The sequence below is a fragment of the Macaca thibetana genome, chromosome 19, assembly GCF_024542745.1.
Source record: "Macaca thibetana thibetana isolate TM-01 chromosome 19, ASM2454274v1, whole genome shotgun sequence".
Classification (NCBI taxonomy): Eukaryota; Metazoa; Chordata; class Mammalia; order Primates; family Cercopithecidae; genus Macaca; species Macaca thibetana.
In genome coordinates, this window is record NC_065596.1 from 5119945 (window position 1) to 5147424 (window position 27480).

Consider the following 27480-nt stretch of genomic DNA (forward strand, 5'->3'; position numbering starts at 1 on the left):
TCAAAAAAAAGATTAAAAAAAAAACAGAGTTTGGTCCATCCATATAATGGGATATTATTCAGTCATAAAAGGAATGAAGAAATGATCCATGCTACAGTGCAGAGGAACCTCAAAAACATGATGCTGAGTGACCCCAGACTACAAGAGGTCACAGGGTATGATATTTCATTGATAAAAAATGTCCAGAACAGGCAAATCCACAGACAGGAAGCAGATTAGTGGTTGCCAGGGGCTTGGGGAGGGAGGAGGAATGAGGAGAGACTGCTGATGGGGATGAATCTCCTTTTGGGAAAATGAAAATGTTCTGGAACCAGATAGAGATGATGATTGTGCAACACCGTGAATGTACTGACTACTACTGAGCAGTCCACTTTACATACAGTAATATTGTATATACATATAAAATAGAGGAAGACTGTCTCTACTATATCCTGCCGGGTTCAAGCAATCCTCCCGTCTCAGCCTCCTGAATAGCTGTGACTACAGGAACACACTACCATGCCTGGCTAATTTTTTTTTTTTTTTGGGGGGGGGATAAAGAGTCTCACTCTGTCGCCCAGGCTGGAGTACAGTGGTGTGATCTTGGTTCATTGTTAACTTCTGCCTCCAGGTTTAAGCAATTCTCTTGCTTCAGCCTCCCGAGTAGCTGGGATTATAGATGTACACCACCACACTGGCTGATTTTTATCTTTTGTATTTTTATTTATTTATTGTTTGAGAGAGAGTCTCACTCTGTCACCCAGGCTGGAGCGCAGTATTGGGATCTTGGGTCACTGAAACCTCCACCCCTTGGTGCAAGCAATTCTCCTGCCTCAGCCTCCCAAGTAGCCGGGACTACAAGTGCACACCACCATACCCAGCTAGCTTTTGTACTTTTTAGTAGACAGGGTTTCACTATGTTGGCCAGGCTGGTCTCAACTCTTGGCCTTAAGTGATCCGCCCACCTCGGCCTCCCAAAATGCTTGGATTACTGGCTTGAGCCACTGCACCTGGTTGCCTGGCTAATTTTAACATGTTTTTTTGTAGAGACTGGGTCTCTCTATATAGCCCAGGCTGTTCTTGAACTCCGGGGCTCAAGGCATTCTCCTGCCTTGTGCCGTAAGCCAGCACAACCTGCAAAAACAGTTAAATGTTAAGTTAATGTCACCTCAAAACAAAAAAATCTGGGCAAATAACTCCTCTACTCCCAGGAGCACGGAGGCTGCTCCCCTCTAAGAACGCAGGGACCAGCCGGGCGCAGTGGCTCAGGCCTGGAATCCCAGCACTTTGGGAGGCTGAGGTGGGTGGATCACAAGGTCAAGAGTTCGAGACTGGCCGGGCGCGGTGGCTCAAGCCTGTAATCCCAGCACTTTGGGAGGCCGAGACGGGTGGATCACTAGGTCAGGAGATCGAGACCATCCTGGCTAACACGGTGAAACCCCGTCTCTACTAAAAAATACAAAAAACTAGCCGGGCGAGGTGGCGGGCGCCTGTAGTCCCAGCTACTCAGGAGGCTGAGACAGGAGAATGGCCCGAACCCGGGAGGCGGAGCTTGCAGTGAGCTGAGATCCGGCCACTGCACTCCAGCCTGGGCGACAGAGCGAGACTCCGTCTCAAAAAAAAAAAAAAAAAAAAAAAAAGAGTTCGAGACCAGCCTGGCTCACACAGTGAAACCCTGTCTCTACTAAAAATACAAAAAATTAGCTGGGCTTGGTGGCGGGCGCCTGTAATCCCAGTTACTTGGGAGGCTGAGGTAGGAGAATTGCTTGAACCTGGGAGGTGGAGGTTGCAGTGAGCAGAGATTGCACCACTGCACTCCAGCCTGGGCGAAAGTGCAAGACTCCGTCTCAAAAATAAAATAAAATAAAATAAAATAAAAATAAAAATAAAAATAAAAAAACACAGGGACCAGGACACCTGGGTGCGTGGGGAAGTCTGCCCCTGGGAGGGCTGGGAGGATTCAAGGAGCAGGCTGCTGAAGGCCTCATATCTCATATGCTGATGGAGCATGTGGTTCCTTCCTTTCTTTTTTTTTTTTTTTTTTTTTTGAGACAGAGTCTCGCTCTGTCGCTCAGGCTGGAGTGCAGTGGCCGCATCTCAGCTCACTGCAAGCTCCGCCTCCCGGGTCTACGCCATTGCCATTCTCCTGCCTCAGCCTCCCGAGTAGCTGGGACTACAGGCGCCCACCACCTCACCCGGCTAGTTTTTTGTATTTTTTAGTAGAGACGGGGTTTCACCGTATTAGCCAGGCTGGTCTCGATCTCCTGACCTTGTGATCCGCCTGTCTCGGCCTCCCAAAGTGCTGGGATTACAGGCTTGAGCCACCGGGTTCCTTCCTTTCTAGGAAAGGCCAGGCTAGAGGAAAATGATCAGTGGAGGGGATGGGGACTCAGGCTTCCATCACGTCATCTGGCTCAGGATTTGGGGACTGCATCCTCATGCTGAAGACCCTGCCACAGAGGGGGCCCCTGTGGGCATGGCAGGGAGGGTGGCAGCCATCTTCGGGATGGCTCACAAAGGGGACAGAGGAAACAACAAAGACACAGCACATGGCTCCTGTAAGTCATTTTACTTTGAATATATAGGAAACGAAATCCACAAACAGGAAGCTATGTTCTATGGTTACGTCTTTTAAACAATGTTCTGTATTTACAAATTGTCTTTTTTTCCCTAAGTAAAAGCACCAGCTGAAAAGTTATAGGCTGCTAAAAACCATTACGATATTACAAACCCATTAAAATACATTATGCCAAACGTACTTATTAAAAACCTTAACAGAATAGACAACTGACAACGCAACCAACAAATTGAGCCACCATGCTGGTTGGGTGGCAGTTCCAATTTCCCTGCCTGCTTCTGATAAACGGGGCTGGGCGTGCTTCTCCCGGGGAGAGGACCCTCGCCCACCGGCAGGCAACTATAGGGACAGAGCTGGGGAAAGACAGCTGTCTGAAGGACACACGGCAGCCTCGCTTCCTGCTGTAGGTGGCTTCCTCGTCAGACCTCACAACCCACAGGCCACAGGACAAGGGCAGAGGCATACAGGAGGGTCTGGCCAGCTTTCAGCTGTTCATCTGTCAACAGAATGCCTTTCGGCGACCTCCTTGTCCTCATCCACTGAAGGGTCTGGAGTTTTTATTTCTTCCTAGACACTTAGCTATAGGAGACTGTGTGATGTGTCCTCAGGGACTCGTTTTATTTATTTATTTATTTTGACACAAAGTCTCACCATCACCCAGGCGGGAGTGCAGTGGCGTGAACATGCTCACTGCAGCCTCAATCTCCTGGGCTCAAGTGATCCTCCTGCCTCAGCCTCCCAGTTAGCTGGGACTGCAGGCATGCGCCCCCGTGTCTGGCCTCTATTCTTGCAATTGAATGAGACACTATGAGGCGCTGAGTGACTCACAAGAAGGTCCTTGTCAAAAGCTTTGTGTCATCAGAAGATGCGGCCGTGGAAGGAGGTTCAAAGCTTGCACACACGCACGCACACACACACACACGCACATGATTTGGCTTCCATAAAGCTCGAGTAGAATATTAAATATCGAGTACTGAGTTTTTAATTGTAAACTTAAGATCTCATCCTTAACTTTACATATACATAGATAACGGGGTGGTCATGAAAAGCACTTTAACATCAGGACAGATGTTAAGTTCTGAGGTTCTGTTTTCAACTGCTCTACATACAAAATGCCCTACAAGCAAAGAAAGGCTTAAATAAATAGATGGGGATGAACATGATGCACGCCGTGGTGACATGAGTGTGGTGTGCAGGGGTCAGACAGTGCAGGACCCAGGTGGGCAGGAGCACATTGTGGAGACACAAGTGGTGGCATCTCAGTGATGTAGGGGAGGATCTGAGGGGCTCCTTCAAGGTGGAGCTAGCAGAGGCCATGGCTCAGGAGGAAGACGGGACAGGGACAGCTTGTGGGTCAGTGCCACACGCTCTCCTATTGGCCTCACGGGTCTGGGGGCAGCCCCGGGTAGCACAGGACAGGGCCAGGCTCTCCCCCTGGAGACCCAGAGATGGTGGTGGTCCTCTTAGGACAAACCCTCACCAGCCCTGCCCTCTGACCAGCCTGTCACTGGTGCTGATGTCAGGTACTGGCCAGTGAGGAAGGGGGTTATTGACAGCCCTGCCTGTGGCTAAGGCACACCTAGCCTGGGAGCCCTGAGCAGCTGACCTGAGCAATCCAGCATCCCTTCAGTCACAGACGCCGAAGCTCCCAGAGGCAGCTCCACCAAGCAAGGGTGACAAGACCTGAAACCACCACCTACCCTGCCGAGCAGGACCCCCACCCCCTGCAGCAGGGAGAGGCTCCTGGGCCCCAGAAGCTGGAGGGGATGGTGTCCTGAGTCCTGACACCTGCTGCTGATATCTTGACCCCTGACCCCCCAACTCACAATGCCACACTGTGACCACTGGGGCACCTCCTGATTATCAAGAAAAGTGGATACAACCAAATGCTGCTGTCTGGGCCCAGCAGAGACTCCCTGGGGCCTCGCTAGGGTGGGGGTTTCACACTATGCCCCAGAGACCCAGCAGGGAAAGCAAGGCGGCAGGGTGGGGGACCAAGAGGCTGAGCCTACAGACGTCCTTTGCAGGGAAGGCCACAGATCTGCCAGGAAGAAGGTCCCTGGGCTCCAGATCTGGGGGGCGGGGGGCCCGTGCCATGCACTCTAAGCTAGCTGAGGAGGTGATCTTAAATTTGGGAGAGAAACCCACTCCCCCACTTCCTGCCCCTCAGTAGCCACAAGATGGGGGAAGGTGGCTGGTGCAACAGGAGCCTCAGCTCCCAGCTCCAGCTCCACAGATCTTCACCGCACACCCGTGTGCACGCACATGCACACCCGTGTTTACAATCACCTGCACCCCTACAGCGGGATGGCGAGTCCGGTCAAGGTGCAGATGTTTGGAAGCTGAGTTCCTGGGTCCCTGAGGGTTCCTGACCAGAGGCCCCAGCTGCTGCAGGGACCGACGCTGGAGAGAAAGCTGGGAAAAGTGCTGGGATCTGTGCTTCGTCCCACACGTGGGCCATTACTTCTTTCCTCCAAATTCAGGCCAGAAACGGGTGTCTGGGCTCTGGAAATTGCCTTGAGCAGAGGAAACACTCTACTCCTGCTCGGCATCAAGGCCTGGGCGATGGAGAGTCAGGCATGGTGCCCCTGGGGCACCGCCTGCCCTGGCACACAGGATTAAGACCTGCTGGAGGCCTGTACCCTACTCTGGGCCGACGTGACCCAGTTGCAGAGGCACGACTGGCACTGAGGTCCACTCTGAAGGATGGCTCTGGAGAGACAGCGCCTGTGTGCCACCTGTGAGCCTCTGCAGTGGGGGTCCTGGTGCGAGATGGGAACGGCTGCCACCCCTCCTGGGAGGGCAGGGACTGGCCGTGCACATTCCCAGAACTTGGAAGCTCTAGAGACAGTCAGGAAGGAAGCACGCCTCAGGGGCAGGCTTGAGTGCCGTCTGGGTGGAAGCCGGAGACGCGCAGGCCTTGTGGAGCTGGATGGCCCCATCAAGGCCTCACAGGAGGCTGGCCAGGCTGGTGTTGGGTCCATTCTGAGCTTGGAACTGCACAGGGGGTGGACCGTCTGTCCACTGTGGGAAAGAGAGGACAAGAGAGTCAGGCACCGTGGGCTGTTCCCAGGGAAGAGGAGGTGGGAATGTTGCCCTCCTTGGGCTGCTCACCCAACCAGGACTCTGTTCTCCACACCCCAGTCCAATGGGCCCCGAGGAGGCACCTGTGTCCCTTGCTAGGGTGGGGGTGCCCGTGGCCATCTCCCCCATCAGAGGGCACTTCCGAGGCTGAGTTAGGGTTTGTTGGACAAAGAGAAATACAGCCAAGGTGCCCCCTTCCTCTTGCAGGTGAGAAGCCCGCTGGTCCCCGATCCCATCCTCTCACACCCACACCCGTACCGTGATGAGGTTGTGTTCAGGGAGGCTGCAGGCCTCAATGTGGTCCTGGAGCAGCTGCTGCGAGAAGTTCTGGTGCATCTGGGCGGCTTCATGGGCGTCCATGGCGTTCCCACAGGCTTTATTCAGGTCTGAGAGTGGGACATGAACATGGGGACCCACCTTGCCCTGTCGCTGCCCAGGCCCTCCCACTTGGTGCAGATGGAGCCCCAAGGTCAAGTCCCAGCTGAACCGGTGGATCTCTGGGAGCCTGGCACGTCACTGGCCCTGAGCCCTGTCTTGGGATCACAAAGCCCATGCGCCAGCTGCTCTCACAGGGCAGAACAGGGCTGGTTGGGCAGTGAAAGCCCAATGCCAGGCTTCTCGCCAGCACTCCAGGGAGCCTATGGCTAGCCCTCAGGCAAACAGACGTCTGACGCCCATCCTGAGGCAGCAGCCCCAGGCAGCCCACTGCACACGGAGCACCCCGTCTCCTGTCACCTCCCCAGGGCCCTGGGGGAGTCTCTGGACCTCAGTTTCGTAATCTGGAAATGGGGGAGCTGCAGTAACAGCACTGATACTCGCTGAGTGCCCGCACTGCTCCCAGAGCAAGCTGGCCAGCCCTGCCCAATAGGCATAGCTGCTGTCTGCCTTTCTGGGAAGAAGCGAGGCTCACAGCCCAAGTCTACCAGATACCAAGTCTCACCCTCTGGGTCCTGTAGAGACTGAACCAGACCCCGAGTCAAGTGGATGCCACAAATGCACCCACTGCCCTCAACCAGGGTCTCCTGAGGAGCACCCCCTACCCATGCTAGAACTGGGGCTGTGGCCCACGGAGGCCTAGTCCGAGCTAAGGCTGAGCAGGACATGCCCAGCAGCCTTAGATCTCTCGGGAGGGCCAGGCTGGGGCTGGGGAAGAGGGGTGGCCATTGCACTCACCTCGCAGCAGTGCTGACGACCACAGCTGTACCGACATGTCCGGGATCTTGCTGGCGAGCTGCATGGCAGGTACCACCATGTTGTTACTCTCCTGTCAACCAAGAGCAGCAAGAGGGAGTGAGGAGCCTGGACCCCACTTGCCAAACCCAGCCCAGGCTGGGGTGGGGATAACCTACTGAACCCAGCCCAGGCTGTGACCTCCTTCTGCATCTGGTGAACTCCTATGCTTACCTCAGAGCCCATCTCAAATGGCCCTCTCTGAAGTATCACTGAAAAACAAACTGCCCTCACTTCTGGCTCTGCAGGTACCTACTCACAGGGGCATGGCCAATGGACAACTCTGGGGGCTTCTACCTTTTCAAGCGGAGAAAAAGCACTGATGGCAGGTAGCCCTGGACCCACAATGGGGGCTGATCAGAAATGAAGATTTGTTTAGGGTTCCGGGTTCCAGGTTCTGAGAGGGGCAGCAGCCCCTCCGGTTTGTCTTCCACAACTGAGTTGCCTCTCGTGGGAGGCCCCGGCAGACACGTAGGGGCTTTGGGGGCACCAGCATGCAGGAATCCTCCAATCCTGAATCCCCGCTTGGTTGACTGCACAGGGCCACCCCAGTTGCAGCCGTAGCGTCCTCAGGATGTGGCAGGAAGAGCTCAGTAAGAGCCATCAGGGCCCATAAATGCCCATCCCTGTCACTATGGCAAGGGCCTGGAGCCACTGGACAGGAGCCTGTGCTACACAGGCTACATGGCGACCAGCAGTGCTGGGCTGACCCCGTCTGGGCCGAGGACTCAAAGCCCTGTCAGCCTGGATGTGGGGTTCAGGTAGGTAAGGGCTGGAGAATTCCCTAGATGATAGCTCCTGGCAGCCCAGGGAGCCCTTGGGAAGTCAAGATGGACACATCCCCAAAACCGACTCCTGAGAACTGGCTTTGATGCCACCAAATACTTCTCCAGAGTGCAGAGATGCTCCTCCTGACACACAAAGCCCAACAACTCTATGCTGCCCGGTAGCCGCACCTTGAAAGTGGGCTCCAGGTGGGTCTTGGAGCTTTTTAAAATTCACCAAGCCCTTCTGACACCTCACAGCAAGAAAAACTGCTCTCTTCCGCTAGGCCTGGCTTATTGTGAGCCGGGCTGGCCTCTGTGCAGAAAGCCAAGGGCCTCTGTCTGAAAGCAGCCTGGGGAAGGAGACTCCTTCAGCGCTCCTGGGTAGGTTCTCCCAATGCCAGCTTAGGGTACCCCACAGAATCTGGTTTTGAAGCCTTGAGTGATCCTGGGGGGTGTCCCACTCGTGTGGACACTCTAGCCTCATCCTAAGCTCTTCTGGGCCCCTGGGCCCTCACCTGAGCCCATCTGACATACCCCAAGGCCACCTGCACTGTCCAATGGGGACATACAGCCCTCACTGTGCTCAGAGGCTGAGGGCAGGGTGGCAGCACATTCTAGAAGGAGCCAGCTACAGGTTTTGACGGGGTGGTGGCATCCCCAGTACTGAGGCCAAGGCCCACCAGGGCCTGAGCTGTAGGGCCCATTTGTTGGCCTCTGCAAAGGCTTACCACACAGTTGTGTGTGTGTGTTGCGGTGGGCAGGGGCAGGCACCAGGTTTGTTAACAGCATCCACGCTGAGGGAGCCCTCAGACCCCGTGAAACTTTACAAGCCAAGACACACATCCTGCATTATCTATCCTGTGGAAATGGCTACAGTGAGAATGGTTAAACTACAGAGTAGATGGTGCTTCAAAACACTCACTGCCATTAAGGGAAAAAAAAAAAAAAAAAGCTTCCAATACAGTGGTGTGGAGAAAGGCAAATATAAAATTACCTAGTGGCTCACGTCTGTAATCCCAGCACTTTGGAAGGCCGAGGTGGGCAGATCACCTGAGGTCAGGAGTTTGAGACAAGCCTGGCCAACGTGGTGAAACCCCATCTCTACTAAAAATACAAAAATTAGCCAGGTGTGGTGGCGTGTGACTATAATCCCAGCTACTTGGGAGGCTGAGGCAGGAGAATCCATGGAACCTGGGAGGTAGAGGTTGCAGTGAGCCAAGATTATACCACTACACTCTAGCCTGGGCAACACAGCAAGACTCCATCTCAAAAAAAAAAAAAAAATTACCAAACAGGCTGACAAGCAAACCTCCAGGTGGGAGGGGTGGGCAGCGGGAAGGGATGGATGACAGAGACATGCTATCTTTTTGTTTTACTTCTCAACCTTTTAATTATGAACATGTCATATTTTATAATCTAGAAAAATAACAACTTTTTTTTTTTTGAGACAGGATCCCACTGTGTTGTCCAGGCTGGAGTACAGTAACATGATCACAGCTCACTGCAGCCTCAACCTCCTGGACTCAAGTGATCCTCCCACCTCAGCCTCCCAATTAGCTGGGACCACAGGCATGAGTTCCCACACTGGCTAATTTTTTTGTATGGTTTTTGTAGAGATGGGATCTCACTATGTTGGTCAGGCTGATATTGAATTCCTGAGTTCAAATGATCCTTCCACCTCTGCCTCCCAAAGTGTTGGGATTACAGGCCACTCAAGTCACTGTGCCTGGCTGGAAAATATCTTATTATTATTTTTTTAAGAGATACCATCTCTAGGGCCAGGCACAGTGGGTCATGCTGTAATCTGGCATTTTGGGAGGCTTAAGTGGGTGGATCACTTGAGCTCAGGAGTTCAAGACCAGTCTGGGTAACATGGAGACCTGGTCTCTACCAAAATGGCTGAGCGTGGTGGCACACACCTGTGGCCCCAGCTACTTGGGAGGCTGAGGTGGGAGGATCATTTGACCCTGCAAGGGGCGAAGGTTGCCATAAGCTGAGCTGAGACCGTGCCACTGTACTCCAACTTGGGTGACAGAGTGAGACTCGGCCTCAAAAAAAAGAGGGTCTAGCTAGGTTACCCAGGCTGGTGGTCTTGAACTCCTGGGATCAAGGGATTCTCCCCCATCCGCCTCCCAAAGTGATCCAAGCAATGAGCCACTGTGCCTGGCCAAAATTTTTTTTTTTTGAGATGGAGTCTTGCTCTCACCTAGGCTGGATGGAGTACAATGACATGACCTCAGCTCATTGCAACCTCTCCACCTCCTGAGTTCAAGCAATTCTCCTGTCTCAGCCTCTGGAATAGCTGAGAGTACAGATGTGCACCACCGGGCCTGGCTAATTTTTGTATTTTTAGTAGAAATGGGGTTTCACCATGTTGGCCAAGCTGGTGTTGAATTCTTGACCTCAGGTGATCTACCTGTCCCGGTCTCCCAACGTGCTGGGATTACAGGCATGAGCCACCATGCCTGGCACAAAAATACCTTTTTTTTTTTTTTCTGAGACAGTGTCTCACTCTGCTGCCCAGGCTGGAGTGCAGTGGCATGATCTTGGTTCAATGCAACCTCTCTCTCCTGGGTTCAAGTGATTCTCATGCCTCAGCCTCCCGAGTAGCTTGGATTACAGGCTCCTACCACCACGCCCCACTAATTTTTGTATTTTTAGTAAGAGACGGGGTTTCACTACGTTGGCTAGGCTGGTCTTGAAACTCCTGACCTCAGGTGATCTGCCCACCTTGGCCTCCCAAAATGCTGGAATTACAGGCGTGAGCCACTGTGCCTGCCCAAAATATCTTCTTAAAACAAACAAACAAACAAACAAACAGGCTGGGCGTGGTGGCTAACGCCTGTAATCCCAGCACTTTGGGAGGCCGAGGCAGGTGGATCACAAGGTCAGGAGTTCGAGACCATCCTGGCTAACACAGTGAAATCCCGTCTCTCTACTAAAAATATAAAAACATTAGCCGGGCGTGGTGGCAGGTGCCTGTAGTCCCAGCTACTCGGGAGGCTGAGGCAGGAGAATGGCGTGAACCCGGGAGGTGGGGCTTGCTGTTAGCCAGGATTGCACCACTGCACTCCAGCCTGGGCAACAGAGAGAGACTCCGTCTGAGGAAAAAAAAAACTTCAAGACCTCGTGAGATCAGGAAGGTGAGAGCAGGCAAGGAATTGACAAGAAGGACTGAGGTGGCCAGTCCCACCAGAGACCAGCTGACCTTGGGTGGGGACCAACTCCAAGGGCCACTTGTACCCTGAGAGGACACTATGCATGCTGGGCAAGAATGAAATGTTTGGGAGTCTGACTGAGAGGAGGCACCTCTCTGCCCCTTGGGTGTCAACACATAGGATGGGGTGCCTGTGTCATCCCCACTAGCTCAGGGCAGCTCCTTTGGTTCTGGCTTCAGCTCCCCGAGCCCAGGGGCTCTGCCTGCCTGATGTCTGAGGCCACACCCATCAGGCCTCCTGCCTGCCCCCACACCCTCTGTGGGTGCCCAGCTCCCCTGGCCCTGCCTGCCCAGGCTGTGGGAGTCAGGGTGTCCACCTAGAAGTGCTCTTCGAGGGGCATAGGATGAACAGTGCCATGCCACCCCTAGGCTGCTGGCCAGCTCCTGTCCCTCAGCCAAGCCCCACAGGCACCCAAGCGAGCGGCCCAGGCCAGGGCACTCACCCTGTGGTTTCCCAGCACATAGAAGATGTGGCCCAGGAGCACAAGGGAGCAGGCTGTGAGCCGGTTCAGGTCCTCGGCATTGGACATCTTCAGAGTTTCCCGCAGAAATCGCCTGACAAGGAGAATGAGGACGCTGACGCCTGCAGGACTGGGCCTGGGCTAACCTGAGCACGGCCCACATGCTGCCCCCTGCCCCACACTCACTTGGCCTCGTTGTAGCGTCCCTGGAAGAAGGAGAAGAGCCCACGCACGTAGAAGGCAGCCGCTCGGAGGCAGTGTGAGCTGGAGGGAGAGTGCAGGGTCACGTGGGGTGGGGATTTTGAGAAAGGTGGTTTATAAAACAGCGGTGGGCAGCTGGAGGGGATTTCTGAGAGACCCCTGCTGCAGACTATCTGCGAGGAGGGGTGTGGGGTGTCAGGGTGCAAGGGGCAGTTGGGGGCCCCATCCCAAGAGCATGGGGAGCCTAGGCCATGCGTGGAGTGGTGCCCGGAGTGGCTCACCTGACAGGGAAGCTGTGGTCTGGGTTGATCCTCTCCAGTAGACTGTAGAGCTGAGGAGGGGAGGAGGCGGAGAAGAGCCAGTCAGCATCATTCTGCATCTTCACAGGAGAAAGGTCCCCAAGACACACTGCAGTGCATGGGGATTTCTCTACACCCCCATAGGGACTATGGCCCCCAGGTCGAGCCTGGTGACTGACCAGCAAGAGCGGCCTCTGGTGAGAAGGGCCAGGGGCAAGACTCTCATGCCCTCAGCCAGCCCTGCCTGTGCCACCCTGTCCTGTGGTAGATGACAGGGGCCTGGGCGTCCAGAAAGCCTTTGTATGGTCACAGTGGCGCTGAAGGGCTGGCCTGGCAGTGCGTAGATTGGCAGGCTGGGGCCCGTGAGCCCTGTGGGCTGCTGGGGGTGAGTGGGTGGGATTTCTCTGGAGGTGCAGGGACTCCAGGAGGCTTGGATGGGGGCGTGACCTGATAATTTAGATGCCCTCTGGCTGCAGAGGCACAGGGGAGCCAAACTCCTCCTCAACAATGCGAGCCCACATCTGGCATCAGACGACCCAGCCAGGGCTGGGATTTTTCTTTTGAGACAGGTTCTTGCTCTGTCGCCCAGGCTGGAGTGCAGTGGCCCGATCATAGCTCACTGCAGCCTCAATCTCCCTAGCTCAAGCAATCCTCCTGCCTCAGCCTCCTGAGTAGTTGGGACCACAGGCCGGCAACCCCACACCAGGTTTTTAAAAAACTTTTTGTAGAAATAGGGGTCTCCCTATGTTGCCCAAGATGGTCTTGAACTCCTGACCTCAAGTGATCCTCCTACCTTGGCTTCCCAAAGTGTTGGGATTACAGGCGTGAGCCACAGCACCTGGCCTGAGACACTTTGGAGCTAGACCCCCAAGGGTGAAAGAGACACTAGAACTGAGGGATATCCTAGGGCTGAGGGGGATCCCAGGGCTGAGTGGGATCCTGGGGCTGAGTGGGAATCCCAGGGCTGAGGAGGGAATCCCGGGGCTGACAGAGGATCCCAGGGCTGACAGAGGATCCCAGGGCTGAAGAGGGAATCCCGGGGCTGGTAGAGGATCCCAGGGCTGAGGAGGGAATCCTGGGGCTGATAGAGGATCCCAGGACTGATGGAAGATCTTAGGGCTGAGGAGGGGATCCCGGGACTGAGGAGGGGATCCCAGGGCTGAGGAGGGAATCCCGGGGCTGACAGAGGATCCCAGGGCTGAGGAGGGAATCCTGGGGCTGATAGAGGATCCCAGGACTGATGGAAGATCTTAGGGCTGAGGAGGGGATCCCGGGGCTGAGGAGGGGATCCTGGGGCTGAGGAGGGGATCCCGGGGCTGAGGAGGGGATCCTGGGGCTGAGGGGATCCTGGGGTTGAGGAGGGGATCCCGGGGTTGAGGAGGGGATCCCAGGGCTGAGGAGGGAATCCTGGGGCTGACGGAAGATCCTAGGGCTCAGGGGGATCCCAGGGCTGAGTGGGGATCCCGGGGTTACAGGTGCCCGCCACCATGCCCGGCTAATTTTTTTGTATTTTTAGTAGAGACGGGTTTCACCGTGTTAGCCAGGATGGTCTCGATCTCCTGACCTTGTGATCCGCCCGCCTCAGCCTCCCAAAGTGCTGGGATTACAGGCGTGAGCCACTGCGCCTGGCCTAGCTATGGGAATGTTTTTGTCTCAGACCTGGCCTCTCCCGGCCATAGCCCGATTCACCTCTGGGATGCCCTGTGTGCCTCTGTGTCGGGTGCTGCCCATCCCTCAAAAGGTGAACACCCTGGGGTCTGCTGAGATGTGCTGGTGCCCAGGACAACCCCCTGGTTCCCCAAAAAGAAGAGAACAGAGAGAAAGGATACCGAACATGAAGCATGTCACCTACTACCTCTTGGTGTCTATTTCCTTCCCGTATATACACACTCGCCAGGTTGGTGACAATGAAGGCCCACAGCTCCTGGTGGTTGGTGAGCTGGAATGGGAAGTGGGGACATTAGGGAGCTGGGTCGGGCGCTGTGATCCATGTGGCAGTGTGAGAGCTACCCACAATCTCCACGGAGACTACTTTGGAAAAGACTTGTTTTTTTCATTTCAAACACACTTCCCTTGCCTCCTAAACTCAAGGGTAACACAACTATTAATTCTTCTCATTATAAAATCATCGTCTGTGTCACGGGGCAGTTAGAGAACACAGAAGAGGAAAACCAGCCACCCTGATCCCACCCTCAGAACATGTTGGGTTTTGGCCCATTTTCCGCTGTCTGTCAGGACTAAGACCTGGTGGACCCTTCCTCCAGGCCACAGCCAGCAACCTGGGGGACCCAGGTGTCCACTGCTATCAAGGCACATGCTGGTCCTGGGCAGGGGTCACTCTTCATGGGGGGAAGTGGGGAGGAGGGGAGCTGTTGTCCCAGAGGGGGCCAGCACAGGCCCCGCTCCAGAGGTAGGTGACGCTGTCAGAGGCCAGAAATGCTGCTGATGACAGGTGGTAGATGGGTCACGGTCCCTGGCTCTTCTTGGGAAAGGAGATCGTCAAGAGAGGGACCAATCTATGTGGCTCAAGCCCTGCCTAGACCCTGGTTCCTAGTGGGGCTGGGCAAGAGGTGGAGTGAGCCAGGGAAGCACAGACCCCACCTGCACAGATGCCCTCCTGGCACACACCCAGGAGGCCCAGAGGATCTTCTGAATCAAGCACAGATGCTCTGAGACTCAGCAAGGTGGGGGATGTTTGTTGAGGGCCCACAGGAGGCATGTGTGTTTGGGGTTAGTGGGGCTGGGGTTGCATCCTGGCTCCATCACTCCTGGGTGGGCCATGAAAAAGAGGCTCTCTTTTGGCCCCGGGGTGAGGACTCCTTAGGGTATGTGGCCTTGGGAACTCTGACGTGGAACCAAACCAGCAACAGCAACCACTTGTGGGGAGTGAGACGGAGACGGAGATGGCAGGATGGCAGGGCCACAAGGAGGGTCCTGGCCCTGCTGTAGTCAGAGTGAGCCAGAGTCCGGAAAGTGAGACAAAGAGGTGGAGGAGTGGGTGCCAAGTCGGCCCTTCCCTCCCAAGCATGCTGTCTGCACGTCAGGGCTCCTGTGTACCTCTGAGGCCAGTGGCGGGGGTGGCAGCACCCACAGGCCTGTGGGGTGCCGAGGAGGGGAACTCTGTCCAACAGTCAGGGTGCACGCAGGACTCCCCGGTGACCTTGCCCGAGTGGCAGACAGAGCAGCCCCTGCTCCCTGACACCTCTCCTCAGGGCCCTTCCTAGAACCATCGGGAAAAAAGCGTCCACAGCCTCCATTTCCTGTGAGGAGATTGAGGCTGAGGTGGGGACATGATGGTCCAGTCCTGGGCTGGGGCGCTCCGTGAGGATGTGGCACTAGCCTTCTTCCCCATCTGTGGCCAGAAGCCTGGGGAGCTGCTTCACCCTCCCCAGCCCAGCAGGACCAGGAGTCCTCCTCTGCCCAAAAAGCACCTGTGAGATGGCCCAGCTCCACCACTCCCCATGGGAGCCCTGAACCCAGGGTGGCTCTAAGTCGTCAGCTGACACTTGAGCCAATCCAGCCTTAGGGGTGGCTGCCACAAAAGCTCCCACTCAGGCCTGGAAGTGGTGTCCACGGACACGTCGCACCTCTCCCTCACGTCTGCCCTGGGGTCAGCTCAGGAAGACTCTGGCCCCATAGTTGTTCCTTATCCAGATAAACAGTGCGTCACTGCCAAGGCTGGCATGGGCTGACTACTGTGCATCGCCTCTGGGGCTGCGGCTTTGCATAGCTGACCTAGTGCGACTGCTGTCCTCATCACAGACCACGCCCGACTCCTTACTCAGAAGTGTGGCCCGCCCCGAGCAGCAAGGAGGGCCGGCACCTTACCCGCAGGGCTGTGGTGAACTGGGCTTCCGCGTTGTCCATGCAGTTGACGGAGACACAGTACAGGCCCTGGAAGAAGACGTGTTGTCATCAGGGCCGGCCCCTGGGGAGGGGGCTCAGATCAGAGACACATGCAGTGCAAACGGGGCCTACACGGCTGCCCTGGAGGAGTATGATAATGGCTCACTGCCGAGCCAGCTGCGATGCAGGTAATATGCTCACTGTCCCCACCTTTCAGACCCAAGCCAGTGTGGGGTGGGACAAGATGCTCACTGAAAACATTCCGGATCCTGCCTGAGGAGGTTATATGATTACCTATGGCAACATTCTGGATTCTGATTAGGGTGCTGTCAGGGGGTTCTTCACTGGGAATGTTCTGGATCTGGTTAGGTACTTACTTACTGGGAACATTCTGGATTCTCCTGGGGTGCTGTCAAGGAGTTACTCACCAGCAGTGTGTGCAGCTGTGCTGCGTGGTTGGAGAAGAGCCGGGGGGACTGCTGGCACAGCTGGCAGACCTGGGAGATCTGCCGGGAGAGAGTGTACCGCCATCACAGGACTGCAACCTGGGACCTGGCGTCTGAGCAGCAATGGAGAGACCCCATAGCTGGTGGGTGAGCCCATGTCCCCTCTGCCCAAACTGGGGTACAAAGCCCCAGCAGACATGTCCACCATGGGGGTAAAGGGCAGCCCGGATCCCATTGTGGACAGGGACCCTTGTCTGTTACTCGCCTCTTCCACCCTGTCCAACAGGTGTCTGGGCCGTAAAGGACCTCCAGCCTACTGAAGGCCCCCATGCCCTCTCAGGAGGGTGGGCACTGGGGGTAGAGAGTGTTCCTAACGGCAGGGTGGGGTATAAGAATCACTGTCAAGGGACCCCCAAATCCCCAGAGACCATGTGTGCGATCCCCTCAGTGTGCAAGCTTTTGGGCCATGGTCTGTTGTTTTTTTGTTTTTGTTTTGAGATGGAGTCTCGCTCTGTTGCCCAGGTTGGAGTGCAGTGGTGCGATCTCGGCTCACTGCAAACTCCGCCTGCCAGGTTCAAGCGATTTTCCTGCCTCAGCCTCTCAAGTAACTGGGATTACAGGTGCTTGCCACCACAACTGGCTAAGTTTTGTATTTTCAGTAGAGACAGGGTTTTGCCATGTTGGCCAGGCTGGACTCAAACTCCTGGCCTCAAGTGATCCACCCGCCTCAGCCTCCCAAAGCGCTGGGATGACAGGCGTGAGCCACTGTGCCCAGCCTCCACTGGTTTTTGTATGAGATTCTCTTATCAGTGGTGCCCACGTGGGGCTGTAAAACGCTGACTGACAGCAAGACAGCAGGATGGGCTGGCCTGCCAGTACCGCACTTGGCGAATTCAGTCTCTTGTCTGACACTGCTGAGACCCAACAAACTCCTGGGCCTTCCCACCCCTCCTGCGTCCAGCCTTACCTCCTGCAGCGCCGTGGCCTTGTGACCCGTGACGAGGCGGCACATGATGATGTGCTCCAGCAGGATCACTTGGAAGGATGACAGGATGGGGCTGCAGTCCAGCACTATGGGCGAGAGTCAGGGGTGAGCATGCAGGGGAGGCCAGAGGAGGCGCCTCCCCTACCTCATTCCTGTCTCCAGTCACACTGGCCAGGCACCCACCCCGTCATCTCCCCTAGTCCCCACTGCGCCCTCCGAGTGAGGGAGTGTGTCTTGCTGTCCAGGTGAAGAGACGGAGCTGGAGCCAGAGGTTGGTTCCCACAGGGCTCCAAGAGGGGTCGGCTCTGACCCTCACCCTCACCCTACGTGCTCAAGAGCTTGTGGACATGGCAGGTTCTAGAAATGTGGAAATGTGGAAACCACCCTGGATCATGAGACCATGCAGCAGAGCCTCAGGCAGTGGGGTAGGGGGACCTGGGCCAGGCCCCACCTCCTGACAGCCCCAAGCAGCCATCCTCACATGGGAAAAAGAGAAGCACAGGCCTCTCAGGCTTTGAGCTGCCTTGGCTCTGAAGCCTTCGCCCCCAGCAGCACTCACGAGGGAGCAAACAGACAGACTAATGGGCACACTGCACCAGCCAGGGACATCTGCTCTGGGTTTGTGCTAGTCAAAGGTCCCTAGATAGATTAGACAGTTGAACATCTGGAAAGAACTCACGACCTCCAAAGGACATGCTGGTGGTCAGTGAGGGCTGAGTTCTGATCCTGGCGTCATCCTGAGTGTCCCCATCAAAACACTGATAATAATTGGGAAAGGCAGCCACTACCTGTTTCAACTGAGCACCATTGGGCACAACGGCCCTGACCAGTCAGGGAGGTACCCCTGACCCCAGTCCTGTCTGCTCTGCTCCGACGTGGGTCACCAGCATTTACCAACTAGGGGTGACGAGACCCACTAGGTAGGGCGGCTGGGTGCTGCGGTCACACGGTCACTGTGCCCCAGAGCAGCCAGTGACTGGCCAGGCTGTCCGCCAGGGGGCGCTGTGGCCACGTGGCCAGTCGAGCGCCTGACTTACTCTTGAGCTTCTCCAGCTGCATGAGGGCCTTGTCCGTGTACTTCTGCGCCTTCTCCAGGTAGCCGGCCTGCATGGAGTGCATCACAGTCACCTGTCAACAAGACCAGACAGCAGGGGTTACCAGGGCCCTCTCCCTCTCCCCGCCCCCGCCCCCAGCCCTGGCTCGGGCCCTGGTGGGGACGCACCAGGTAGACAAGCACACACATGTGCTCCTTGGGCAGCCAGTGGAAGAGGTCAGCGGGGTTGCTGGGCAGGATCTCATCATCGTGCAGCGTGGAGATGGTCTGGATGCACTGCTGCAGCTGCTTCAGACACGGCTTCACGCTCTTCACCTGTGCAGCACCCACACCCCAGCACCCACCTGAGCCTGGCCTCTCAGGAAGCCGGGCCCAGCCCAGCCACCCCTGCCCCTTCCTTCAGGGAGCACCTGCTTTCCCCTTCTGCCAGGGCCACCTCCTGAAAGATGGACCCGCCCCTGCCGCACTCCCATGAATCAGCCAGGCTTTCAGGGCACGGGGCACGGCCAGGCGGGCAGCTGTGGGACTGAGGCTTGTCCACTGCCCAGTGTTGGGTCCAACACCAAGGCCCAGGAGAGGCCTGTCCAGACCCTGCTGGAGCTGCACTTGGTCTTCCTGCAGCCAGACCTGAGACAGCAAGGGGAGGCTGTGCTCCGCGGGGGTGGGAGGTGGCTTCCTGGCCCAGGAGTCGGGCAAGCGCTGTGGTCCATCTCGCCCTGAGGCCCCGAGGGATGTCTCTGCGGCCCTAGCACCCCGAGGGAAGCGCGGCTGCAGTCTGCTCTGTGTCCCTATGCGCCGAGTGCAGTGCTTCACCCAATGGGCAACGATGGGTATGGACGGAGGAACTGGACAACCCCCTTACCAAGCCCTGTGGAGAGACTCGCCTGTGGCCCACCATGATAGGTGGGTCTGAGGGGCACAGGGCAGCCCCCAGCCCCTGAAGGGCCGAGACGGTCACACAAGCACAGACAAGGAGCTCAAACACAGCCGTTTCCCACCCACGGCGGGGTCATGGAGTCCAGTCTCGGACACAGCTGGGCACATCAGTCCCTACTCAATCCCACAGCAGGGGGGCCAGACAGACACCAGTTGGGCATCTGCTGTGTGCAGGCACCGCCCCAGCACCTCTGTGGTTTATTCTCATGATTCCCTGAATCGTTATTGCAATCTCTGTGCATCCACACACTGAGCGAGTGTATACAATGTCACACATAGTACTTCCAAAGGGAGGCAGGGTGGCCAGGACAGACCCTGCTCCCAGGCACCAGCACACCAGGCAGGCACGATGGTGCCAGCACTCGCAGCAGAGCAGGACAGAAGTGTGTGTGTCTGGGGCTGGAAAGACAGCCCTGCTGTGTGGCAAGGTAAGGCAATGACACAGGTGACCTCACAGCCCAAGACCCATTGGCCTGGGTGCCACCCACACCCACTGGTCACAACCAGCAGCCCGTCCAAGAGGCGCCACACACCTGCCCGGCATCCAAATAGTGAGTGACCTGGAGCACCAGGAAGAAGACACGCAGCGACTCCTTCTGGATGGGGTTCCCCTGCCAGTTCTCCACGATCTGCCCACAGAGGGTCAGCAGCGGGTGCACCTCCTGCAGCTTGCGCTCCATCAGCAGCAGCTGGGGAGGGAGAGGCACAGGTGTAGGGTACAGGGCTTGCAGGGGCCCTCCTGGGACTGGGAGCACAGGCTCACCTGCCCACCTGCCTTGGGACTACTGCCTCCAACCCAGAGGGCAAGGCCAGCCTGAAACCCCGGCCCAGGCAGCTCCTAACCAGGCTCCTGCCTCAGCATGAATCCCATAGGCAGGAGCCTGAGTTTCCCTCCTGAACCCAGCAGGGCCCGGGCCTCACACTCCAGGCTGCTCACTATGCCTAAGGGTCTGGGCGTGTGAGGGGCCATGCCATGGAGAGCGGACGGGGTCTGAGCAGGGAGTCCTGCCTCACCTCCACGACACCGGCTGGCTGCATCCAGCCATGCCCAGCCTCAACTTACCATCCCCTTGCTGAGGAGGAACAGCGCCCTGCAAAACAAGAGGCAGGGGTCAGGTCCCAGAAGGCCCAGGAACCTCCTGAGATGACTGTGACTACCCCAAGGCTCACAGGACCTAATATGCCACCTCGGGGGACAGTTCAGTGGACAACAGTAAATAGTCCCCGTACAAGACTGCTCTGTTTTATCCTATTGTGCCTGTGTTTATTTTTATTTATTTTTATTATTTTTTTCTTAGAGTCTCATTCTGTTGCCCAGGCTGGAGTGCAGTGGTGCGATTTCAATTCACTGCAACCTCTGCTTTCCGGGTTCAAGCGATTCTCCTGCCTCAGCCTCCTGAGCAGCTGGGACCACAGGAGCCTGGCACCATGCCTGGTTAATTTTTGTGTTTTTAGTAAAGATGGGGTTTCACCACGTTGGCCAGGCTGGTCTCGAACTCCTGACCTCAAGTGATCCCCCTGCCTCGGCCTCCCAAAGTGCTGGGATTACAGGTGTGAGCCACCGTGCCCAGCCTGTATTTATTTTTCTTACATGGCTTAGACACACTCATGTGAAAAGCCCAGAAGGGGGCTGGGTGCAATGGCTCACGCCTGTAATCCCAACACTTTGGGAGGCCAAGGTGGGCGGATCACTTGAGGTCAGCAATTCGAGATCAGCCTAGGCAACATGGTGAGACCCTATCTCTACAAAAAATATGCGGCGGTGGACACACAGTGTGAGGGCCAGTGGGCAAGTTTGGGTGCCTGAACTTCAGGCTCAAACCTGCGCCTCATGGTGACCAATTTTTTTTTTTTTTTTTTTTTTTGAGACGGAGTCTCGCTCTGTCACCAGGCTGGAGTACGGTGGCACGATCTTGGCTCACTGCAACCTCTGCCTCCCAGGTTCAAGCGATTCTCCTGCCTCAGCCTCCTGAGTACCTGGGATTACAGGCACTCGCCACCACGCCCAGCTAATTTTTGTATTTTTAGTAGAAATGGGGTTTCACCATGTTGACCAGGATGGTCTCAATCTCTTGACCTCATGATCCTCCCACCTCAGCCTCTCAAAGTGCTGGGATTACAGGCGTGAGCCACCAAGCCTGGCCCCAACTTTTGTATTTTTTGTGGAGATGGAGTTTCACTATGTTCCTCAGGTTGGTCTTGAACTCCCGGGATCAAGTGATCCTCCCACCTTGGCCTCCCAAAGTGCTGGGAATATACTGTGAGCCACTGTGCTTGGCCTGAAATGCCATTTCTGTTCTTTGTCCTGGACCAAGGTGGCCAAGCCCCTTCTATGTTAAGAGAGTGGGAGGGAAGGAGGGGAGTGGGTGCCTACCGTGTGTACTCAGATCCCACTACCCGGGCGTACTCGGCCCCCACACCCAGGAGGTCACAGGCCGACACCAGGTCCTTCTCAAGCGTGTGCAGTTGCTAAAACGGAGAGAGAGAGCAGTGACCTTTGCTGCCAAACCCATCAGTTTTACGGTACCTGGCCTTTGTGCTTTGTTAACCAACAACCAAACCTCCCCACGTCAATGAAACTGCCTGTGTCAGTTGTGAGCTAAATTAACCAAATTATCTCATCAACGCTAATTGCTTTGGGTACAGAGCTCCAGTTGGCCTGTGGTATATATGTCATCTAACTGAATGGTGCCTGCAGTAGACACTGTCTAAACTTAATGGAGCATAGAACCAGCAGTCAAGGCTCATGGCGCAGCCCCCAAGGCTGTGAGAGCACCTAGGGCTGTTCTGAGTGCTTCGTGGGTGCCTGTGGGGTCTGTCTTTAGTGGGGTGTCCCCAGTGTGTTCCAGGAACAACAAGGAGGGACTCCCTCAGAGGCAAGTGTCAAAGCCTGAACAGGCTGAAAGGGAGGCACATGCCTGGCTTGACCCTGCAAGGCGACACCTGCGGGGCCATGGTGGAGAGCTCGGCCCTTGGGTGTGCGTGCACATGGCGCCTGCCAACTCTGTGGCCTGGGGGTGGTGACTCACAGCTTGGCCTGCTCCTTTGTCTGCTAATGTGCACAAGTGTGCGTGGGGAGATGGAAGGAGACTGTGTGTGCATTCGGCTTCTCATCAGGCCTGGGGGAGGAGGGCCCTGGGAACTCCTGGCTGCTGGGTGAGCTCTTCCCTGTGGGTACTTTTCTCAGCTAGACCCTCCTGGAGTGAGGGACTCAGCTGGAGGAACTCCCAACCCAGGGTCAACACACTGCATGCCTAGGTGGGTGTCATGGGAGGTGGCTAAGTGGTGGCCCAGAGGGCAGGCTAGGTCATGAAAGAGAGAGGCTGGGGGCCAGGCACCCGCCTGAGGGTCCCCAGTGCAGAAGTGTAGGTGGAGCCCAGGACAGGAGTGGTGCCCCACACGGTGGAGCCTGCTGGTCTCTCCACTGTAGCTGGGAAGGCCGAATTCAGAGTCCCCCAACAACCAAGCACTGTGGAGCTCAGAGACCAGGGCACCACCTGTATCTGGGGTGCCGAAGGGAGCATGAGGAGGAATTGTGTGGATCCCAGGATGAGGGTGTACCCCAGCAGCCCCCGAAAGTGAGGGGTCCATGTGGGAAACAATGCTTGACGTGGACATTTGTGGCCTGATAGGCAGCCCCCTGGAGTCTCAGCCTAGCTCCTAAAAAAACCCCACAGTGGGTCTCTGGCAGGAAACGTTCCTGGGATTTCAATGAGCGCAGGCCAAAGATGAGATGAGAATGGCTGGGAGGGAGAGAAACCCAAAGACACCCAACAAGCAGCAGGCCCCCTGTCAGTGTCAGCTCCGGGGAAGCCCCGCACTCCCACCACTCACCCCCGGGCGTTGTTGAGAGCCAGGCTCAAGCCAGGGATGCTGTCAAGGATGGAGGCTGGAGGGGGCTTGTGAGCAGGTTAAGTAAATGTTCCTATGTCCCCACCCACTCCGTGTGCCAGCCCGAGGGGGTCTGCGCATCGTGGACCCTGCTGTTCTTTGCACATGGGGCAGGTGTGCCCCAGGGTCATGGTCCCTGCCAGGCACCCTTGTGCCTGGGCCACAGTACTCACAGCGAGCTGGAAGAGCAGGCGGCAGTGCCAATACGGGGTCTGCTGTGAGATCTGTATCGCCTTCCGCAGCAGCGGCTTTGCTGCATCGACGGAATTCTGAAAGGAAATAGTTACGTTTGGGAACGTAAGAAGGCGGCAATCAAGCTGGATTCCTTAGCAGCAGCTGTGGTGCCAGAAGGCAGTTCCTGTTCATCCTTACCAAAGGATTTTTTTGGGTTGCCAATTTACTTTATTAAAAGCAAAAAAAGATATTTTATTGGACTCACTGGCTGGGAAGTTTCTGCATCACTCTTAAAATAACTTCTCATTCAACTGGACTGAAAGTACTTTCAGTTCAAAATTCTAAACTGTCAAATCAGATGCCAGTTCCCATCTTTTATGTTCTCAGACCAGAGAGAGGCATCGGGGTGTGAAGTACACACATTCCCTGCCGCCAAAGCCACCTTACTCGTCAACCTTCTGAGGTGGGAGGAAGGCAAATTTCAGCTATAATTGAAATTAGGAACCAGATGAAGAAGGGAAACTGTACAGACTTGTCAGGTGAGGAATAGGCTGATCTCTCCAACAGTAGTATATAGAAAAGGAAGCTGCCGGCACTCCTTAGCAGGTGGCTACCCACCAAAGCCCTGGGGCTTGGGCATAAGAGGTAGGAAAGTAATCTGATTGTTAAAAGCCACCGGGCTGGGCACGGTGGTTCCTGTGTATAATTTTGGCACTTTGGGAAGTCGAGGCAGGATTGCTTGAGGCCAGGAGCTTGAGCCCAGCCTGGGCAAGACCATCTCTACAACAAATAAAAAAATTAGCCAGGCATGGGTGGTGCACGCCTATAGTCCCAGCTACTTGGGAGGCTGAGGTGGGAGGATCACTTGAGCTCAGGAGTTCAAGGCTGCAATGAGCTGTGATTGTGTCATGCACTCCAGCCTCAAAATAAAAAAGCTGGAGGGATTCCAACTCCCGGAGCCCCAATTTACCAATGTGCTGTCATGTCTTAGCAACAGGGAGAGACACTTTGCTTTCAGAAACCTTAATATGTTCTTACCTCTTGACAGTACAATTCAGACAACAGACTTGCTGCTTCAAATTTAACATCTTCGAACTGCGGGATCTAGTGACGTCCAGTTAAGGAAGTAGGACACTGCAAAAAAGGTCAGTTTGAAAGGGCCACAGCTTGGGGCTCCTACCCTGCCGAGGTCTGCCGGGCACGCACATCCCTGCCTGCCCTGAAATTCCAAGTTTTCCTGTTCCCCCAGTGAACCTTGAGCTTGCTGTAGGGCAGGGCTTGGAGCTGGATGCGAGGTATGAAGAGAAGCACAAAGAGGAGCACAGCGCCCAGGGGCAGCAAAGGGCCAGATGGGGGATGTTCCAGGTGCTCTGTGGGCAGAGCCTCAACTCGCAGGGCATGTTGGGAGGTGGGATTCAAGCTTTGATACATTCTTTTTATTTAAGTGGAGAATTCCTTAAAAGGAACCACACCAACACGGAAAGGATACTTGCTGTGATATCAACCACTGAAAGAGAAAGAAAAGAAAGATTAATTCTCAGGCAAACACCTGGCACCTGGTTACTGGCTTTGGGGTTTCCACAGGTTGTCCTGAGAACAGAGGCTGCCAGGTATCCAGGTAACAAGAAGGTGGCCTGCTTGGCCTGAGAGGGTGGGCTTACTCCCCTCCAATCCAGCCAGGGGAATGGAAGCTATAGAGCCCCAGAGGGTGCCTGGGGAGGAGGGGACATGCCCTTCTGACATCAGAGGAGGGGCTGGCACTTGGAGTCAGACCCCACAGGCCCTTGGGTGGGAGCTGCTTCAGAAAGGAACAGAGCTCAGAGGTGACCTGGCCCCATCAAGGACCCCTCATGTCACAGGGAAGTAGGGCTGGCAGTCAGAGGTCAGGCAGAGAGGAAGGATATTCAGCAAAGCATAACATGAGAAGTCAGTTTCAACTGGAGAATGGGTCTTGGGGGGCAAGGTCAGTCCTTCTGAGCAAGAGGCATTTGAAAGATGCTTGGCTGTGAGCAAAGTCAGCCTCTCAGAGGGGAGGGAGGGGGGCTCCAGGAAGGACCGACACAGGCACAACTATGGGATAGCACTGAAGACACACACCAGGAATGCAGTTCAGACAACAGGCTCCAACTCAGGGACCGCTGTGCCCTAAACTTCCATGTTCCAACAGGTTCCCGGGCTAGTCCAGGCCACTGACCACAGCCCATCAGATCACCCAGGCTCCCAAGCACTGTGCCCAGTGACCCACATGTGCCACACACATTCAGAGCAACCTGCGCCTGACAAGAGCCTTGGTGGTTGCTGGAAGGTGGATCCGGAGCAGAGCAGAAGACCCTAACTCATCACGCTCTGTGGGAGGACCACACGGGGCAGGGCAGCATGTGTGGCAAAGTATGGGAAGTGAGGGGCCAGTTCTCTAGGCAAAGGGGGAGCAGGAGGTGCTCCAGGCACTGAAGAGCACATGAAAAAGGCACAGAGGGCCAGAAAGGTGAGGCTGAAGCCCGAAGGTCTCTGCCACTCATGTGGCAACAGCGGCCACTCCTGGCTGAGGGTCAGAATGCCCTGGTGTCACCCCTGGAGGCTGACTCAGTCAGGGCTGGGAAATGAAAGCACCTGACCAGATGGGCATTTCAGACCATCCTGTATGCAGCAGAAAATTCACGAAGGGAGTGTGGAGGAGCCAGTGAGGCCCGGAGATCCACGGCTGGGGGCAGCCTTGGGGCTGGAGATCTCTAGGGCAAGGATGAATAGCAGCTGGGAATGTCACAGGTGCTGGGAAAGCACAGAGCTGCATCGAGAGCAGCTACTGCCAAGACACAGGGGGGCCAGGAGGACAGCTGTGGGAGACAGCCCAAGCCCCGGGCTCCTGACACACACGCACCCACACGCAGGAGCTCAGATTACAGGCCCTCTGCCAGCCCAAGCGTCTGCTTCCTTTGGTCCCCTCTTGTGGCAGGGATAGGAGGGGCTCAGGGTCCTCAGAGTGGTGGGGCCAGCACCTGCCATCAAAAGTGCGGCCCCAGAGGCGAGGCGCCTCAGCCAGAGGCTGTGTGGGGGGACAGTGGGAACGTGTGTGATGTGAGAGAGGAGCAGAAGTTGGGGGCTTTTTTTCCACAGAAGCTGCTGAGAAGCCGGGTCCAACACGAGAAGCTCTGGAAGGCCACCAACTGGAAGGGATGGCCAATCACATATGAGAGAGGGGGCCGTGACAAAGGAGCTGTACTAGAGCCGGGCTGAGGTCTCCCCGAACCCTGAGATTTGGTGGTTCTGTGGTTCGGGCACCATGGGGCTAGCAAAGGGAAGCTCTTCAGACACAGTCCAGGGAGGACAGAGAGCACTGCCACGCATAAACAGCAGCCCCAGCCTGGCTGAGTAAGGTGCAAACCTGGCATCTGCAGCTGAGCCTGGCACCTGTGACAAAGCTGGCCTCATTTCTGTGTGTCACTGCATCCCAGCAGAGGTAAGCAAGATGACCAGTCAACAGGTGAATTCCCTCACCTCCCTTCGGGCGGAGAAGCTTTGGCCATGGGATGCTCTCCCCAGAGCTGACGACAGCCCACACAGGCACGTCCGTGGCGGGTAGACTTCAAGAGGATATGTCCAGTCACTTCATGCCTCAGAACACTGCACCCTCTTCTACAAAACTTTGGCCTATGTCACCGAGCTCAGGCCTGTGTGGGTCCAACAATGTCTCCTTATAGCAACAGCTTTTCTTTTTTTTTTTTTGACATAGTCTTACTGTGTTGTCCAGGTTGGAGTGCAGCAGCATGATCATAGTTCACTGCAGCCTTGACCTCCTGGGCTCAAGTGATCCTCCCACCTCAGCCTCCTGAGTAGCTGGGACTACTGGTGCGCACCACCATATCTGGCTAATATTTTAAATTTTTTGTAGAGATGGGGTCTGGCTATGCTGCCCAGGCTGGCCTCGATTTCCTAGGCTTGAGTGATTCTCCTATCTTGGCCTTGAAAGGTGCTGGGATTACAGGCGTTGGACACCACGCTTGGCCAGCAACAGCTTTGTGTCCCTTCCCCGTTTGGGGCCATTATATGGCTAACCTCAATCTATTCAGCACACAGTTGGACTGGACCTCATTTCTCCTGACCCCATGGACATCTCTTCTTCTTTTTTTTTTTTTTTGAGATGGAGTTTTGCTCTTGTTGCCCATGCTGGAGTGCAATGGGATGATCTCGGCTCACCGCAACCTCCGCTTCCCAGGTTCAAGTGATTCTCCTGCCTCAGCCTCCCGAGTAGCTGGGATTACAGGCATGTGCCACCATGCCCGGGTAATTTTTGTATTTTCAGTAGAGACGGGGTTTCTCTATGTTGGTCAGGCT

The 27480-nt window shown here is 55.8% G+C and overlaps 2 protein-coding genes across 4 annotated transcripts in view; one reads left to right on the forward strand and one right to left on the reverse strand.

The window, feature by feature from the left end:
- SUGP1 (SURP and G-patch domain containing 1) overlaps positions 1 to 27480 on the forward strand; it is a 273381-nt gene that overhangs the window by 189845 nt on the left and 56056 nt on the right. The window lies entirely within an intron of this gene.
- The window catches only part of MAU2 (MAU2 sister chromatid cohesion factor), a 36448-nt gene continuing 11497 nt past the window's right edge, over positions 2530 to 27480 (reverse strand). The window contains exons 2-19 of one of the 3 annotated variants that reach the window (XM_050769589.1): positions 24638 to 24655; positions 24187 to 24252; positions 23148 to 23243; positions 21458 to 21552; positions 20147 to 20174; positions 19617 to 19772; positions 18316 to 18462; positions 18131 to 18221; positions 17076 to 17179; positions 16091 to 16168; positions 15645 to 15710; positions 13669 to 13755; positions 11799 to 11848; positions 11503 to 11580; positions 11299 to 11410; positions 6815 to 6905; positions 5900 to 6027; positions 2530 to 5581 (exon numbers count right to left, since the gene is read on the reverse strand). In XM_050769589.1, coding sequence (XP_050625546.1) covers positions 5507 to 5581; positions 5900 to 6027; positions 6815 to 6905; positions 11299 to 11410; positions 11503 to 11580; positions 11799 to 11848; positions 13669 to 13755; positions 15645 to 15710; positions 16091 to 16168; positions 17076 to 17179; positions 18131 to 18221; positions 18316 to 18462; positions 19617 to 19772; positions 20147 to 20174; positions 21458 to 21552; positions 23148 to 23243; positions 24187 to 24252; positions 24638 to 24655 — 1566 coding nt within the window. In that variant the 3' untranslated portion in view covers positions 2530 to 5506. Of the gene's footprint in view, positions 5582 to 5899; positions 6028 to 6814; positions 6906 to 11298; positions 11411 to 11502; positions 11581 to 11798; positions 11849 to 13664; positions 13756 to 15644; positions 15711 to 16090; positions 16169 to 17075; positions 17180 to 18130; positions 18222 to 18315; positions 18463 to 19616; positions 19773 to 20146; positions 20175 to 21457; positions 21553 to 23147; positions 23244 to 24186; positions 24253 to 24637; positions 24656 to 27480 lie in introns of those variants that run through there. The other 2 variants (XM_050769590.1, XM_050769592.1) reach the window with 2 other exon arrangements.